This window comes from Pneumocystis jirovecii (genome assembly GCF_001477535.1).
Source record: "Pneumocystis jirovecii RU7 chromosome Unknown supercont1.21, whole genome shotgun sequence".
Taxonomy (NCBI): Eukaryota; Fungi; Ascomycota; class Pneumocystomycetes; order Pneumocystales; family Pneumocystaceae; genus Pneumocystis; species Pneumocystis jirovecii.
In genome coordinates, this window is record NW_017264795.1 from 1 (window position 1) to 13091 (window position 13091).

Here is a 13091-nt window from a genome sequence, read left to right on the forward strand (position 1 = left end):
ACTTTGCAGGACTATGTTTATTTTTAAAACCTCTTTTTCCTGAGCTTGAAGATGCTTGCAACAAATTTGGAGCTAGATGTTATATGCAAACACGTCATGATGCAGCAGTTGGTGTTCTTTTAAAAGGGCTTACTGGTAAAATGGATACACCAGAGAATTGTAGAAATGCATTAGGAAGTCTTTGCCTCTACCTTTCTGGACTTTTTCCGGAACTAAGATCTTTATGTCTATTTTGGCCCGGTACATGCACTCATCTTAAGAAAATTGCAGATGAGCAATGTCAAAATCTTGAAAATGAATTAGAAGCTGTATCAGGTGAAAATTCCAGTGAAGAAAAATGTCAATTAGTTGGAGAATGTTCTCACGTTTCAGGTAATTGTAATGATCAGGTGAAGGCAGACTGTCAAGAACTTACTACAGCATGTGCAAAGAATAAACATGCAAAACGTTCACAATTAGACGAAATTCCACATACAAATAAGACTTTGGTGGAAGGTGTTTTCAATAAAACACTTGAAGAGACAAGCGTTTTTATACAAGTTCATGAAGCAGTTAGTGAAGAACCACATGATCCTTCATTAGCTCTTATGCTTTTGGGTGAAAATGGTCATCATCGTCATCATCATCGTCACCTTGAATCTCAATGTCATCGGCATTTAAACAACTGTTCTCTTTACGATACTGATCCACTTATCAATGAGTTATGTACAAATGGCCATGAAAATTCTAAAGGAGAAGAAGCTTGTCACAAGTTTCCACATAGACTCACTCGGCCTAGCAATGGTTATCTTGCTAATCTTACGAACTTTTTTTCTCAAGGAGGATCTGTTTTAGGAGATACTGATCCTTTCTCTCGTTTATATTCTGCTAATGTTGATGTGAGTGAATGTGAATATGTTTATGGACTGTGCTATTTTTTTGGTCATTATGGAGGCAAACATATTCAAGATGAATGTATTAAATATACAGCACATTGTTATGAAACTTCATTAGCAAAAGCAGCTCTTGAACATATATTGGGTAAAGATTACAATGATTATTCTAGCTTAACAAGTGATTCGCAATATTGTCAAAAACAACTAGCCAATAACTGTAAAAAAATACCTCCTTCAGATTTATTTGGACTCTATTATTGTCTAAAACTTGATTCTACATGTGATACTTTAGAAAGTGTTTCTGAATCCCTATATCAAGAGTCGGAAGACTCGGAAAATGGTCTCTTAGAAGAGGGTCCTTCAGAAAATGATGAGCCTTCAGATGATGATAAACCTTCAGATGATGGATCCTCAAATGGAGAGCCACCGAAAATTGATTAATTTCCTAAAAATGATGAACACGCGAATTAGATTTTGCATTAAATTTCATTTTGCTTTGTTTTTTGCGGAATACTTGAGCATTTAAGTTTTGTTTGATCATGTATATTCTATAAAAGCAAATGTGTTTTTTTAATGGTAGTCTTATATATTAAGCTTATGAGCTTCTAATTAAGGAACAAATAAAAATGTATAATGATTTTAAGATGTATTTTTTAGATTTAATTTTCAAAAGTATGTAATATGGGGAAAAAATGTGAAAAAATATAAAAGATAATGTAGAATTTTAGAAACTTAATGTTAAAATACATAAAATAAACTTGTAAATATTTTTATAAATAAAAAAATAAAAATCTTCAGAACTTGAAAACGTAGTTTAAAATAAATATATTGAATTTATATACCGAATTTAAAAAAAGCTTTTAGTCGATAAGCACCTTCAAAATTAATAAATGGCAATTATAAAGAAAATAAACAAAAATTCATACTTTCAGAGGAAATATCCCCTAATAATGTCGATGTTTACAATAATCTAAGGAACCTATATTGTCAGAAGTATGACAAAACGATTAAGAAAGCTTTTTTAACAACTAAGAAAAATTTAAGAAATTAAAAAAAATATTATTTGAAATTAGACAAGAAAAGAAGCAAATTGATGAAAAATAATGCAAAAATGTTTCAATATTAAGTATACATCATATCTCTGAAAAAAATAAATGATAACTATAAAGATAACCATTGCTAGGCCGAGTGAGTCTATGTGGAAACTTGTGACAAGCTTCTTCTCCTTTAGAATTTTCATGGCCATTTGTACATAACTCATTGATAAGTGGATCAGTATCGTAAAGAGAACAGTTGTTTAAATGCCGATGACATTGAGATTCAAGGTGACGATGATGATGACGATGATGACCATTTTCACCCAAAAGCATAAGAGCTAATGAAGGATCATGTGGTTCTTCACTAACTGCTTCATGAACTTGTATAAAAACGCTTGTCTCTTCAAGTGTTTTATTGAAAACACCTTCCACCAAAGTCTTATTTGTATGTGGAATTTCGTCTAATTGTGAACGTTTTGCATGTTTATTCTTTGCACATGCTGTAGTAAGTTCTTGACAGTCTGCCTTCACCTGATCATTACAATTACCTGAAACGTGAGAACATTCTCCAACTAATTGACATTTTTCTTCACTGGAATTTTCACCTGATACAGCTTCTAATTCATTTTCAAGATTTTGACATTGCTCATCTGCAATTTTCTTAAGATGAGTGCATGTACCGGGCCAAAATAGACATAAAGATCTTAGTTCCGGAAAAAGTCCAGAAAGGTAGAGGCAAAGACTTCCTAATGCATTTCTACAATTCTCTGGTGTATCCATTTTACCAGTAAGCCCTTTTAAAAGAACACCAACTGCTGCATCATGACGTGTTTGCATATAACATCTAGCTCCAAATTTGTTGCAAGCATCTTCAAGCTCAGGAAAAAGAGGTTTTAAAAATAAACATAGTCCTGCAAAGTAATGACATTCATCAACTGTACTAAGAGATAGAAAGATACATGCAATAAAAAAAAGAACTATAAACGTTTGATTTACTAATACATCTACACTTGTTTTATCTACAAAACTGAAAAGAATATATCATTATTCATAAAAATTTGGGTTTAGAAAAGAATATATAAATTACGAGTATGTAGAATGTTAGATTATGTATATACAGTGTTAAAAGCGTCGCAAAATTTCAATAAATAAAGCCATTAACAAAAAAAATAGCTATAATAATGAAAACAGATAGTTTTAAAGATATTTAGGAGACAAAAGAAAATTTACAGCAATTCACATAACAGCTATATGGGCTATAGATACATTAATTGCACATAAGCAAGTTTGCAGTAATTTTTGAAACTATGTTTATAATGATACATGTCAATAAGACAGTGTAAACCTATGAAATATGACAAAAGATACAAAGTAGAAAATTTAAAATTAAGTGATAATTTAAAACAAAAAGTATATATTTAATATATATTTAATAAATGATTAAAGAAAATAAGCAAAAGTAAAAAGTAGAGATTAGAAAAAATAATAATATCTATTTATTTGCATTAATTTAGACTGTTTTAAAAAATAAAATCAATATTCCTTATTTAATTAATTAGTATTTATTGATCATGTTCTTTATTTTTATAATTTTTATAACTAATATTATGTTTTATTTATTCCATATTTATTTCGCATTAAACCTACATTATCCACGAACTATATAAACAGATTAATTACATGATAATACTGGAAACTCTAAACTTGAATTTAAAAAAATTATTACAACTTATTTCATTTTCCTGATATTATAATATAAAATTTAACATAAAATAGAATTATTTGAAATAACAAATTAAAAAAAATTAAAAAATTTTTCATAAATATGATCGTTCATAGTAATTATATATTTTTAATTTCATAAATATGATAAATTTAATGAAAAAAATATAATTTTAAAAATTAAAAATATTAAAAAATATACAAAACATAAAAGAAATGAATATGTAAAACATACATAAACGCGAATATATTCAAATGAATATTAAGAAATTAGTTTTAATAATAGTTATTATTTTAATAAAATAATTTAAAACTTTTAAATAAATTCTTAATTTTAGTTAAAAACTTATCATTTTTCTAAAAATATAACTATAATTATTTAAAATAAAAAACAGATAGTTCAAAGTTAATTATAAAAAAAAAAAATTGAATTCTTTAAAAAACTAAAGCTTATCGTTTTTTATAATTATTTTTTATAAAGTTTATTTAAATTAAAAGATAAAAATTATAATTCATAATCATGTTCTGTATCAGTTTATATGTTACAAAGATGCTCAATATTTCCATTTTCATGGTCTAATATTAAAAATGAACATACTTTATTTGCATTGATTTTAAATATTTTTACATAAAATGAATAATATAAGTTATTTTTGAGATATAAAGATATAATAATTATTAGAAAATCTCATTAATACATTAAAGATAATGTGTAAATTAAGTACAATAAATAGTATTTATGAAAATCTAAGTAGATCATTTTTGAATTTACAATAATTAAAGAAAAATGAGAAAATTTAAAAAAGAAGCCTAATATTTTTTGATTTGAAAAGTTATTTTTAGAATATTAGAACAAAAAATTAAATACTAAAAATTATAAAAATTATAAGACAACATATAATATTTTTAGAGATTATAATGTTTTTATTTTTGATATATCTGGAAATTTTGAAATTTATTATTTAAGACATTATAAAGATCATAGAAATATACTTTTATCGATATTATTAGAAGATAAACTTTGAAACTTTTAAAAGTGTATTAGCAAATTTTATCACGAATTTTATTATGTAATTAATTTAGTTTTTTATATGGTGAAATTTTATCTTTAGACAAAGAAAAGATAGAAATCTTGTGAAAAATACTAATAAAACTTATTCATATTTTGCTTCTTATATTAAGAAATTGCTTTTAAAAAATTCAAAACATGCCCCAAGTTATAAGTATTTATTATTAAAAGATAAATATTTATTATTTAATCTTTGTAATCATTTTATATTTTATAATAAATAAAAAATAAAATATCTACATTAAATTGCAACAGAAATGTAAAAAAATATTTAGAGTATACATTTTACATGACATATTCAACTAGGTAAATATGAAAATATTCAGTGATGTAGATTTGGTATTGTTTTTTTTTTAAAAAAATATAAGATGCTATCTCATTTCCTTTTAGTAAATTACAATCTTTCATTCTTATAATATTCATATTTTTAACAATAAATAAGGATAGTTTACAAAAGAAATATATAACATTTTTTAAGATTATTGTATCCATTGTTAAATAATATTTTTTAATCTTTATAAATATTGTAGTAAAAGGTATAATGATAAATGTAAAGTTTGGATATTAAAGTGAAAATACTATCTAATCACATAGAAAATATATTTATGGGTTCATGATTTCTAAAAAATAGTGTTTCTATTATGTCACACAGTAACATGTTGAGTAATTATACCTTTATAACTTAATATAAAGTTACAGAAGAATATATTTATTTTAAATATACTTATAATGATATGTATAGTTTAAATACTATTTGAAAAAAAATCAAGGAAAACTTATCAAGTTATTTTACTATTAAATATCTATTGTTTTGAAGTTTTAACTTATATTGAATATATTTTGAATCTATATTATAAATTAGAAAAAAATAAGATACTGTTTACATGGTTTTGTACTCTTAATAACTTCCCTTAAAAATTTTATTATCTTTTAAAAGTATATAAAGAGTTAAAAAAAAATTACTAGAACTAAATGAACATTCTTTATTATAACGTATCTTATACTTGAAAGTCTAATTATTTATCTAATATTTTTTATAATCTTTAAAATATATATATAATATTAAAAAGTGTTTTAAACATAATCTGAAAATGATTCTGGAGAGCTTAAACCTATTAGACTAGTTTAATTTTAAAATTAAATTAGTTTTATGTTCAAATTTTAAATTATACTGTTTGAATAAAATATAATTTACTTTATTGTTTCTTAATGAAGCATAATATCTTAATTTAAATAATAATAATATTAAAAAAATAAATACCTTTTATTTTTTTCTAGCAATTTAAAAAAACAATTTTCAAAAACATTAATAAAATATAAATAATCTTAAAAATATAAATATGTTATTAAAAACAACAAAATTAAGATTTAATTATTAAAAATTAAACTAGCTTAAACATTTTCCCGCGATCAAACTATATGAAATGTTATTTTTTGTTAAACATAATCTAAAAGTAAATTAGCAAAACTAAAAATTAAGAATTTTTTTAAAATGAAAAATAAAAAATAATAAAATATATTTTTAATCTTATTAATACTAAACTTTGAAAATTCGATAATTTTCTAAAAAAAATTAAAACCAATAAAATAATATTTAACTTTTTTTTTTCTATTTCTAATTTCAAAACTAGTGTTTATTAAATATTAGTTTTTGAATAGAAATTTATCTTTAAAAATAAATTTTATATATACTTATGATGAATAGATGTTTTTATACTTATTCTCATCACTTATATTAAGTATATTGTCTTAAAAAAATGTGTTTTAGATTCTTTATTAGATTTTATTTTTTAAAATTCAAGTTTATTTTTAAATTTAAAAAACCAATGAAATTTTAAACATTTATTGTTAAACATTTATTGTGTTTAAAGATTTTTTAAATAATATAATTTATTTAATTTTAAAAAATAATAATGTTAATAAATATAAAACTTTTTAAAATGAACATTATAACGAAATATAATATCATAGCATAAACATAAAAGGTATATACCTAAAATTGAAGAATATATACGAAAGCATAAAAAGCTTATCTAAAAATTTTAAAAGTTAAAATTGATCAAAAATACAAAATTACTTTAACTAAAAATATTTATCTAAAAAACTATACACAAAAATTACATAAATAAATACAAAGATTATGAATAAAAATATATGTTTTTAAGAGAAACATCTCATATTTTTAAGCATATATTTAATATAATCTGAAGTAATTGTTATACCCGAAAATATAGCAATTTAGTAAATGAAGTTTAACGTGAAAGATAACATATTTATAGCTAAATACTTTAACTTCAATCCTATGTACAACTATAGTGAAAAAATATTCTAAAAATTTTTAAAACCTTTAAGAATATCAAAAATATTTTTAAGAATTTGAGAAATATAACATACTTTTTACTAGAAAAATACAACTTTTGTGAATTAGATTATAATAATAGTCCTAATCGTAACAAATTTATTAAAAAATAAAAGAAAAAAATTACCAGATAGATATATCCAAAACACTAGGATTCGATAAATTAATTTTCTATAAGAAAAAATAAACCTAAAAAAATTTTTTAAAGAATTAGTATAAGAAAACATTACATTAAAAATTTTAATCAAAAAAGTCTAACTAGTATTTCTCCAATGCTTATATGAATTTATATTTAAAAGATTAAAAAAAACAAATGCAAAGAGTAGTTAAAATAGAATTAATATTTTATTGATCGACTAATTTAAAAAAAACATTATAAAAAGAAAAAAATAAATATGAAAAATTAGATACTATTAACTTAAAGATGTAATATTTTTGAAAATAAAACTTTAGAATAAAAATTTTAATCTAGATTATAATTACAGGTTTTAACAACATACCAAATATTACAAAAAAAGAGTAGATAAATCTAATGTCATAAATCTAATGTCGAAATATAGTTCTGTAATACCATTTAGACTTTATCATATTTTTATATCTTATTTGGCTCTAAAATTAACATGTTACTAGAAGATTTTAAAAGAATATACAAATGAACATTTGTATACTAAATTAATTGGACATTTACATAACTCAACAACAAGCTGACGCAAAGAATTAATAGTAAAATTAACAAGTCTCTCTAGATTCTTTTAAAATATAAATGACATTGTCTTTTCAATAAGCATAGGATAACAAACAATACTATTAACAAAAAGATTACAATAAACTAAAGAAAAGCTACAAGAGTCATCTGTTAGATAATAAATTTTCATATATAATTAAAATATAGAAAATAAAGTTTTATTATTATCACTTTTAAAGAAATACTATTTAAAAACAATCAATTTAAAAAAAAAAAAAACGAATTACAAAATAAAAAAATAGCATCCTTACAAACAACAATCCAGAAAGCCAAATGTCATCTTTAAAATATACTCAATTCTTTATATTTCTTTACAGGTGAAAATAAAATCATTTAAAATTCGTCGACGTCATTAAAACAAATAAAAAAAGAATATTCAAATAATTAAGTTTTAATTCTGAAAAATCTAAAAATAAATACAAGAATATAAAAAATATAATTAACATATAAATGTAGATTTAAATACGTTTAAAACTTTACAATTTGACAGTATTAAATAAAAAATTAAAAAAATGAGGAGTTCAAAGAATTTATCAGCTTTAAAGTACTACTAAAATACATATAAAATCATTATTAATAAATAATAAATACATAAAAAGCGAATAAGGATAGTTATTTTTAAAGAAAATATTTTTGCATTAAAAAACTCATACATTTTAAGAAATAAGTATTATAAGAGCATTAAAGTTCTAAGAACTCTTTTAAGCATAGTTAAAAACTCAAACAGTTAAAACAAATGTCGATTAGACCTAAGAGTAATTTTTTAAAACTATAGAAAATAAATAAAAAATACGTTTATGTGAAAAAAATATCTAAAACGTTTTTTAAATAGCCAGAACAGAATATGCTATTCTTGAATTAGAAACTAATGATTCATTTAGAAACATCATCAGTAAAACATGTCTTTTGTTTAAAAATATTACTTTTGTAAATTAATCGACAATAATTTCAAACATAAAAAATCCAAAAATAAATTTAAAAAGATGACATACTTATTATGAGAACTATTTTCTGTTAAATAAAACTACTTTCTATAATTACACAAAAAATAAAGTTAAAAAAATTCTTCAAAACAACACAAAAAGATATGTTTAAAAAACATTAGTCTAAAAAGATAATCGAAATATTAATATTGTAAATTTAAAATGTTTTTAACACCAATGTTGGGAAAATGTGTTTATTAAAATATAAATATTCTAGAAATTAAAAAAGAAATTAAAAAATCAATAGAATATGTATTATAATAATGAAATAAAAAAACATATAATATTTTAAACATCTAGGCATGAAAAAAATTATAATTAAAAAAAAATTTTGTTAAAAAGAATTTTTTAAAAAAAATCCAAATAAAAAGTACTATTAAATCAACTAAATTCCTAGAAAAATAAATGGTGAAAACGATATAATTAACATAAGTCTCAATTTATTTTAGAAGTGATTTAGAAAATAAAAGATATACATGATGCCAAAAAACTTAAGACATTAACTAACGAATTATTAAAAAGTAAATCACTTGGGTATTTTTAGCTTAGTCTTACCAAATAAGCACAAGAAATATTAACAACTGGTAAACAAATACTAAGGATTAAACAAAAATTATTTATAACATTGCCTAGAAAATAATAGTATATATGGAAAATTAAGACAAAATATTTAAAATTGAAAGACTAAAAATCATTGATATTTTAAAAATTATCAATTAATAACGTAAGAATATTATATTTCTTTCTAGGGTTCTGCTGCTATGACTTTATTCTGAATTATACATAAATTTTATAGAAAACACTAACCAAAATATAAATATTTGTAGAATTAGCGTAAGAGCTAAAAAAAGAAATGAATCTTTTAAAAATTTTAAAAATTTAATAAAAATTTATAAAATATACTAACATTGTTTTATTAATATCTAAAAGAATAGATAATAAAAATCAAGTCATTAAATAAAAATATTATCTTTAATAATTATAAAAACTTTATAAACTTGTAAATATAATTATGATTATTAAACGGCACTGATAACGGTACTGATAACGGCGTTGATAATAATAAAAATATTTCGCTATACAAAAAGGGAATTAAATAAACTAAAAGCTAAGAAAATAGACTCCCAAATAAACAAAGATTTTAAAATCAAAAACAAAATATTTTTTAAATTATAATACTTTTTATACCAAAGATATATATATTTTTGCATATAATAAAAACAAGAGAGGATTAGTAGGAAAATACTAAGGATATAATTGAGAGGACTCAAAGAATATATGTAATTTTAAAATTTTTAAAAATATAAAAACTCTATAAAAATATTTAAATATCTGTCTTAAAAACTCTTGATATATGCACAAAAATAAAAGGACATTATAAAATAAATATACAATATAAGGATTCACTTTTACAAAACTCTTCATACTTATATGCCTAAAAAACTAAGGTTTCATAAAAACCTAAAATCTAGTAAGATCAAGAATACTTAAAATCAACTTTAAAATAGTTTACACTTTCTTTTGTAGTTCACTACATTTTTATTTTATTTACATTTTCATAGTCTTCATCTAACATTAACTTAAATCTGTCTACTCATTCTTTGTAGTATTAGCAGAAAAATGGAAAATATTAAAATTCAAAAAATATAAATTTTAAAAATATTAAATCAAATGTTATATAACATGTTCATGCACCACGATATATTTAAGATCAATATTCACAAAGCAATGATCAAAATTATAGATTGAATTAATAATTAAAAAATATAATTAAGAATATACTATAAATATAAAATAGATTTCAAGTCACAATGTTAAAAAATAAATATAAAACGCACTAAATATATTAGCATCTTACAACAATACAGAGATACAAATTCTATAATTCTAAATAAATAATACATATTTTAATTCAAACAAAAAATCATACTCTCGATATTAGATTGAAATCTTATCTTAAATCTTATTCTTACTATATATCTTATTCAAACTCACAATTTCTTCAATTAAATGAAAAATTAGATTATACAAAAAGATAAAAAGATAAAAATACTAATACATAGACTAATATAATCCAAACTTAGCTACATAAATCATAAAGTATGTTATTAAATTTGTTAATTTAAGAACCTTTTAAACTAGCTCTTTTTCAAAAAGAAATCCTTTTATAAAAACTCTTCAACCTATAAATAATATATTTATCTATAGCATCTGAGCAATAAACATCATTTGAGTGCTTATTTATTTATCATTTTCTAGACACTATTTTTTAAAGGCCGAAACTTTCACATGTTTTTTTCATATTAAAAAATTCACATTACTCAAGTAAAAAGCAACATTTTCAAATTTCTTTCGTCGAGTCCCTTCGTTAAGCCCCGATCTTCTATTCACTCATGAAGACTCTTATATTTACGCTTCTTTTTTACATAATATCTGTTTTTTCAAAAAGCATTAGTACTCGAGGTTATTTTTCTTTTTTTTTTTTATAGCTTTTTAATTTTTTAGATCATTGGAAAATATATGGTTTTGCCCACAAAGCTGAGTATGAAAAATCTTAGCATTTTAAGCATCCAATATTCATGAGATTTATATAGGACATGGCAACTTGCTTGTTACTTCATAACCATAACAGGTGATTCAGATAATTATAACTGCACATATACAAATAAGGGATTATGTCGAGAATTATCTACTGCATATGGTGGTTTAGATACTATAGATAGGCGGTTAAAAGATATATGTGCTAAAGTGGAAACTAGAGAAAGCTGCAACGGATATATTAATGAAGTGATCGGAGGTGCTAAAGATCTTCATCGAGAATTATTACAACACAGAGAATATTCGCCTCAAGAATGCAGGACTATATTTGGTTTATGCTCTATGTTTTGGTCACATTATCGTCCTCTTCTTGAGGTATGCGAACAAATGATGGTTTCTTGCGTTGGTCGAACACGTCAAGATGCAGCCAATCACATCCTTTTAAGAGGTCTTCAGAAGGATTTGAAGGATCCTGATTTATTTAGAGACAAATTAGGCGGTCTGTGCTACAAACTAGGTGACTTGAGTCCAGAATTGAGGGGTCTCTGCGTAAACTGGAAAAACACTTGGGAAATCCTAAAGGAGATAGCCGGTGAGGAATGTCCACAATTAGAAGAGGCTCTTAAAAATGCGTTGAGAACGGAACAAGTAACTCATGGGACATGTCAACTTCTTTCGAGATGTGCTGGGATTGGAGAATGCAGTCTTGATGTAAAACGGTTGTGTCTTCAGCTTACGACTCAATGTTTAATGTTTCGACATGTGGATGGATCAGTTATGTATGATTCTTCAAAGATTACTGAATATGAAGTAAACAAATTTTTTTTTGGTATATACGAGAAATATGGTTTTGATATTCAGCCTCATGATTATGCTTCACAATACCCTGAAGATCCTTCTCTAAGTCTCATGCTTTATCGTGAAGGGAGCGGACCGTTTGACCCATCATGTCCTAGACATCTGGGCGATTGTGACACTCACCGTTCTGATTCGTATTTGTTATCTCATTGCGATGGTACTCCACATGAGAGACGAAATCTATGTGATGGTTTTCAGCGGAGGATGGAATATGATAATCCTCATGGTCACATTGGTCCTCTTTATAACAGCTTTTCTCATAAAAATACTTCGAATTATCGTTCTGATAAACTCTACAGCTCTTCTTTTTACAATGGTTATGATCGGGATTTCTGTAGGCATACCTTAGCAGATTGTTTTTTTTATGTCTCTGGGAGTGGCGGTTATCTTAAACATAATTGTGATAGAGCTCAATTAATATGTACTAAAAAATCAATGGCAAGACTGCTTGTTAAGGACGCATCAAATCTTCACGAGGAAGACGATTTTATAGAAAGAACGTGGTGTGGAAAGCGATTAACTCAAAAGTGTATAGAATATAAAGATCCAGATCCTTATACTCTTAATTTATGTTTACATCCTGGAGATACATGTAATGTCTATGATTATTAATGAGTATTGAAAGGTTAAGTTTTGTATTGAATTTTATATTTTTGGGGAATTGAAATATTTGGAGTTATTTAATTATATATTCAATGAAGAATTATTTTAATAGTAATACTTTTTATGTAAATTAAAATCATAAATTTAATCATTAGTCATAATTCTTTATCTTTTCTGTAGTATTATGTTTGTTAACTGATTGATCCAGTAAGATTATATGTACTCGGTTTTTTTAATTTTGTTTTTGTATCAATTCTATATTATTAATGATACTAAATAGCTTGGTAGAGACCTTATTTTTG

General features: G+C 23.3%; 3 protein-coding genes across 3 annotated transcripts; 2 read left to right on the forward strand and 1 right to left on the reverse strand.

Moving 5' to 3' along the window:
- Nucleotides 1-83: 83 nt before the first annotated feature.
- Nucleotides 84-1316, forward strand: T551_03671 (uncharacterized protein; the record flags this gene model as incomplete). Its single annotated transcript, XM_018375934.1, has 1 exon — nucleotides 84-1316. The coding sequence occupies one exon, from the start codon at nucleotides 84-86 to the stop codon at nucleotides 1314-1316; it is 1233 nt and encodes a 410-aa protein (XP_018227853.1).
- Nucleotides 1317-2008: 692 nt separating this feature from the next.
- On the reverse strand, nucleotides 2009-2957 carry T551_03672 (uncharacterized protein; the record flags this gene model as incomplete). Its single annotated transcript, XM_018375935.1, has 2 exons — nucleotides 2009-2889; nucleotides 2936-2957. The coding sequence occupies 2 exons, from the start codon at nucleotides 2955-2957 to the stop codon at nucleotides 2009-2011; spliced, it is 903 nt and encodes a 300-aa protein (XP_018227854.1).
- Nucleotides 2958-11183: 8226 nt separating this feature from the next.
- On the forward strand, nucleotides 11184-12798 carry T551_03673 (uncharacterized protein; the record flags this gene model as incomplete). The annotated part of the gene is made up of 3 exons (XM_018375936.1): nucleotides 11184-11253; nucleotides 11296-11332; nucleotides 11385-12798. 3 exons carry the CDS (start codon nucleotides 11184-11186, stop codon nucleotides 12796-12798), a joined length of 1521 nt encoding a protein of 506 aa, XP_018227855.1.
- Between the last annotated feature and the right edge of the window lie 293 nt (nucleotides 12799-13091).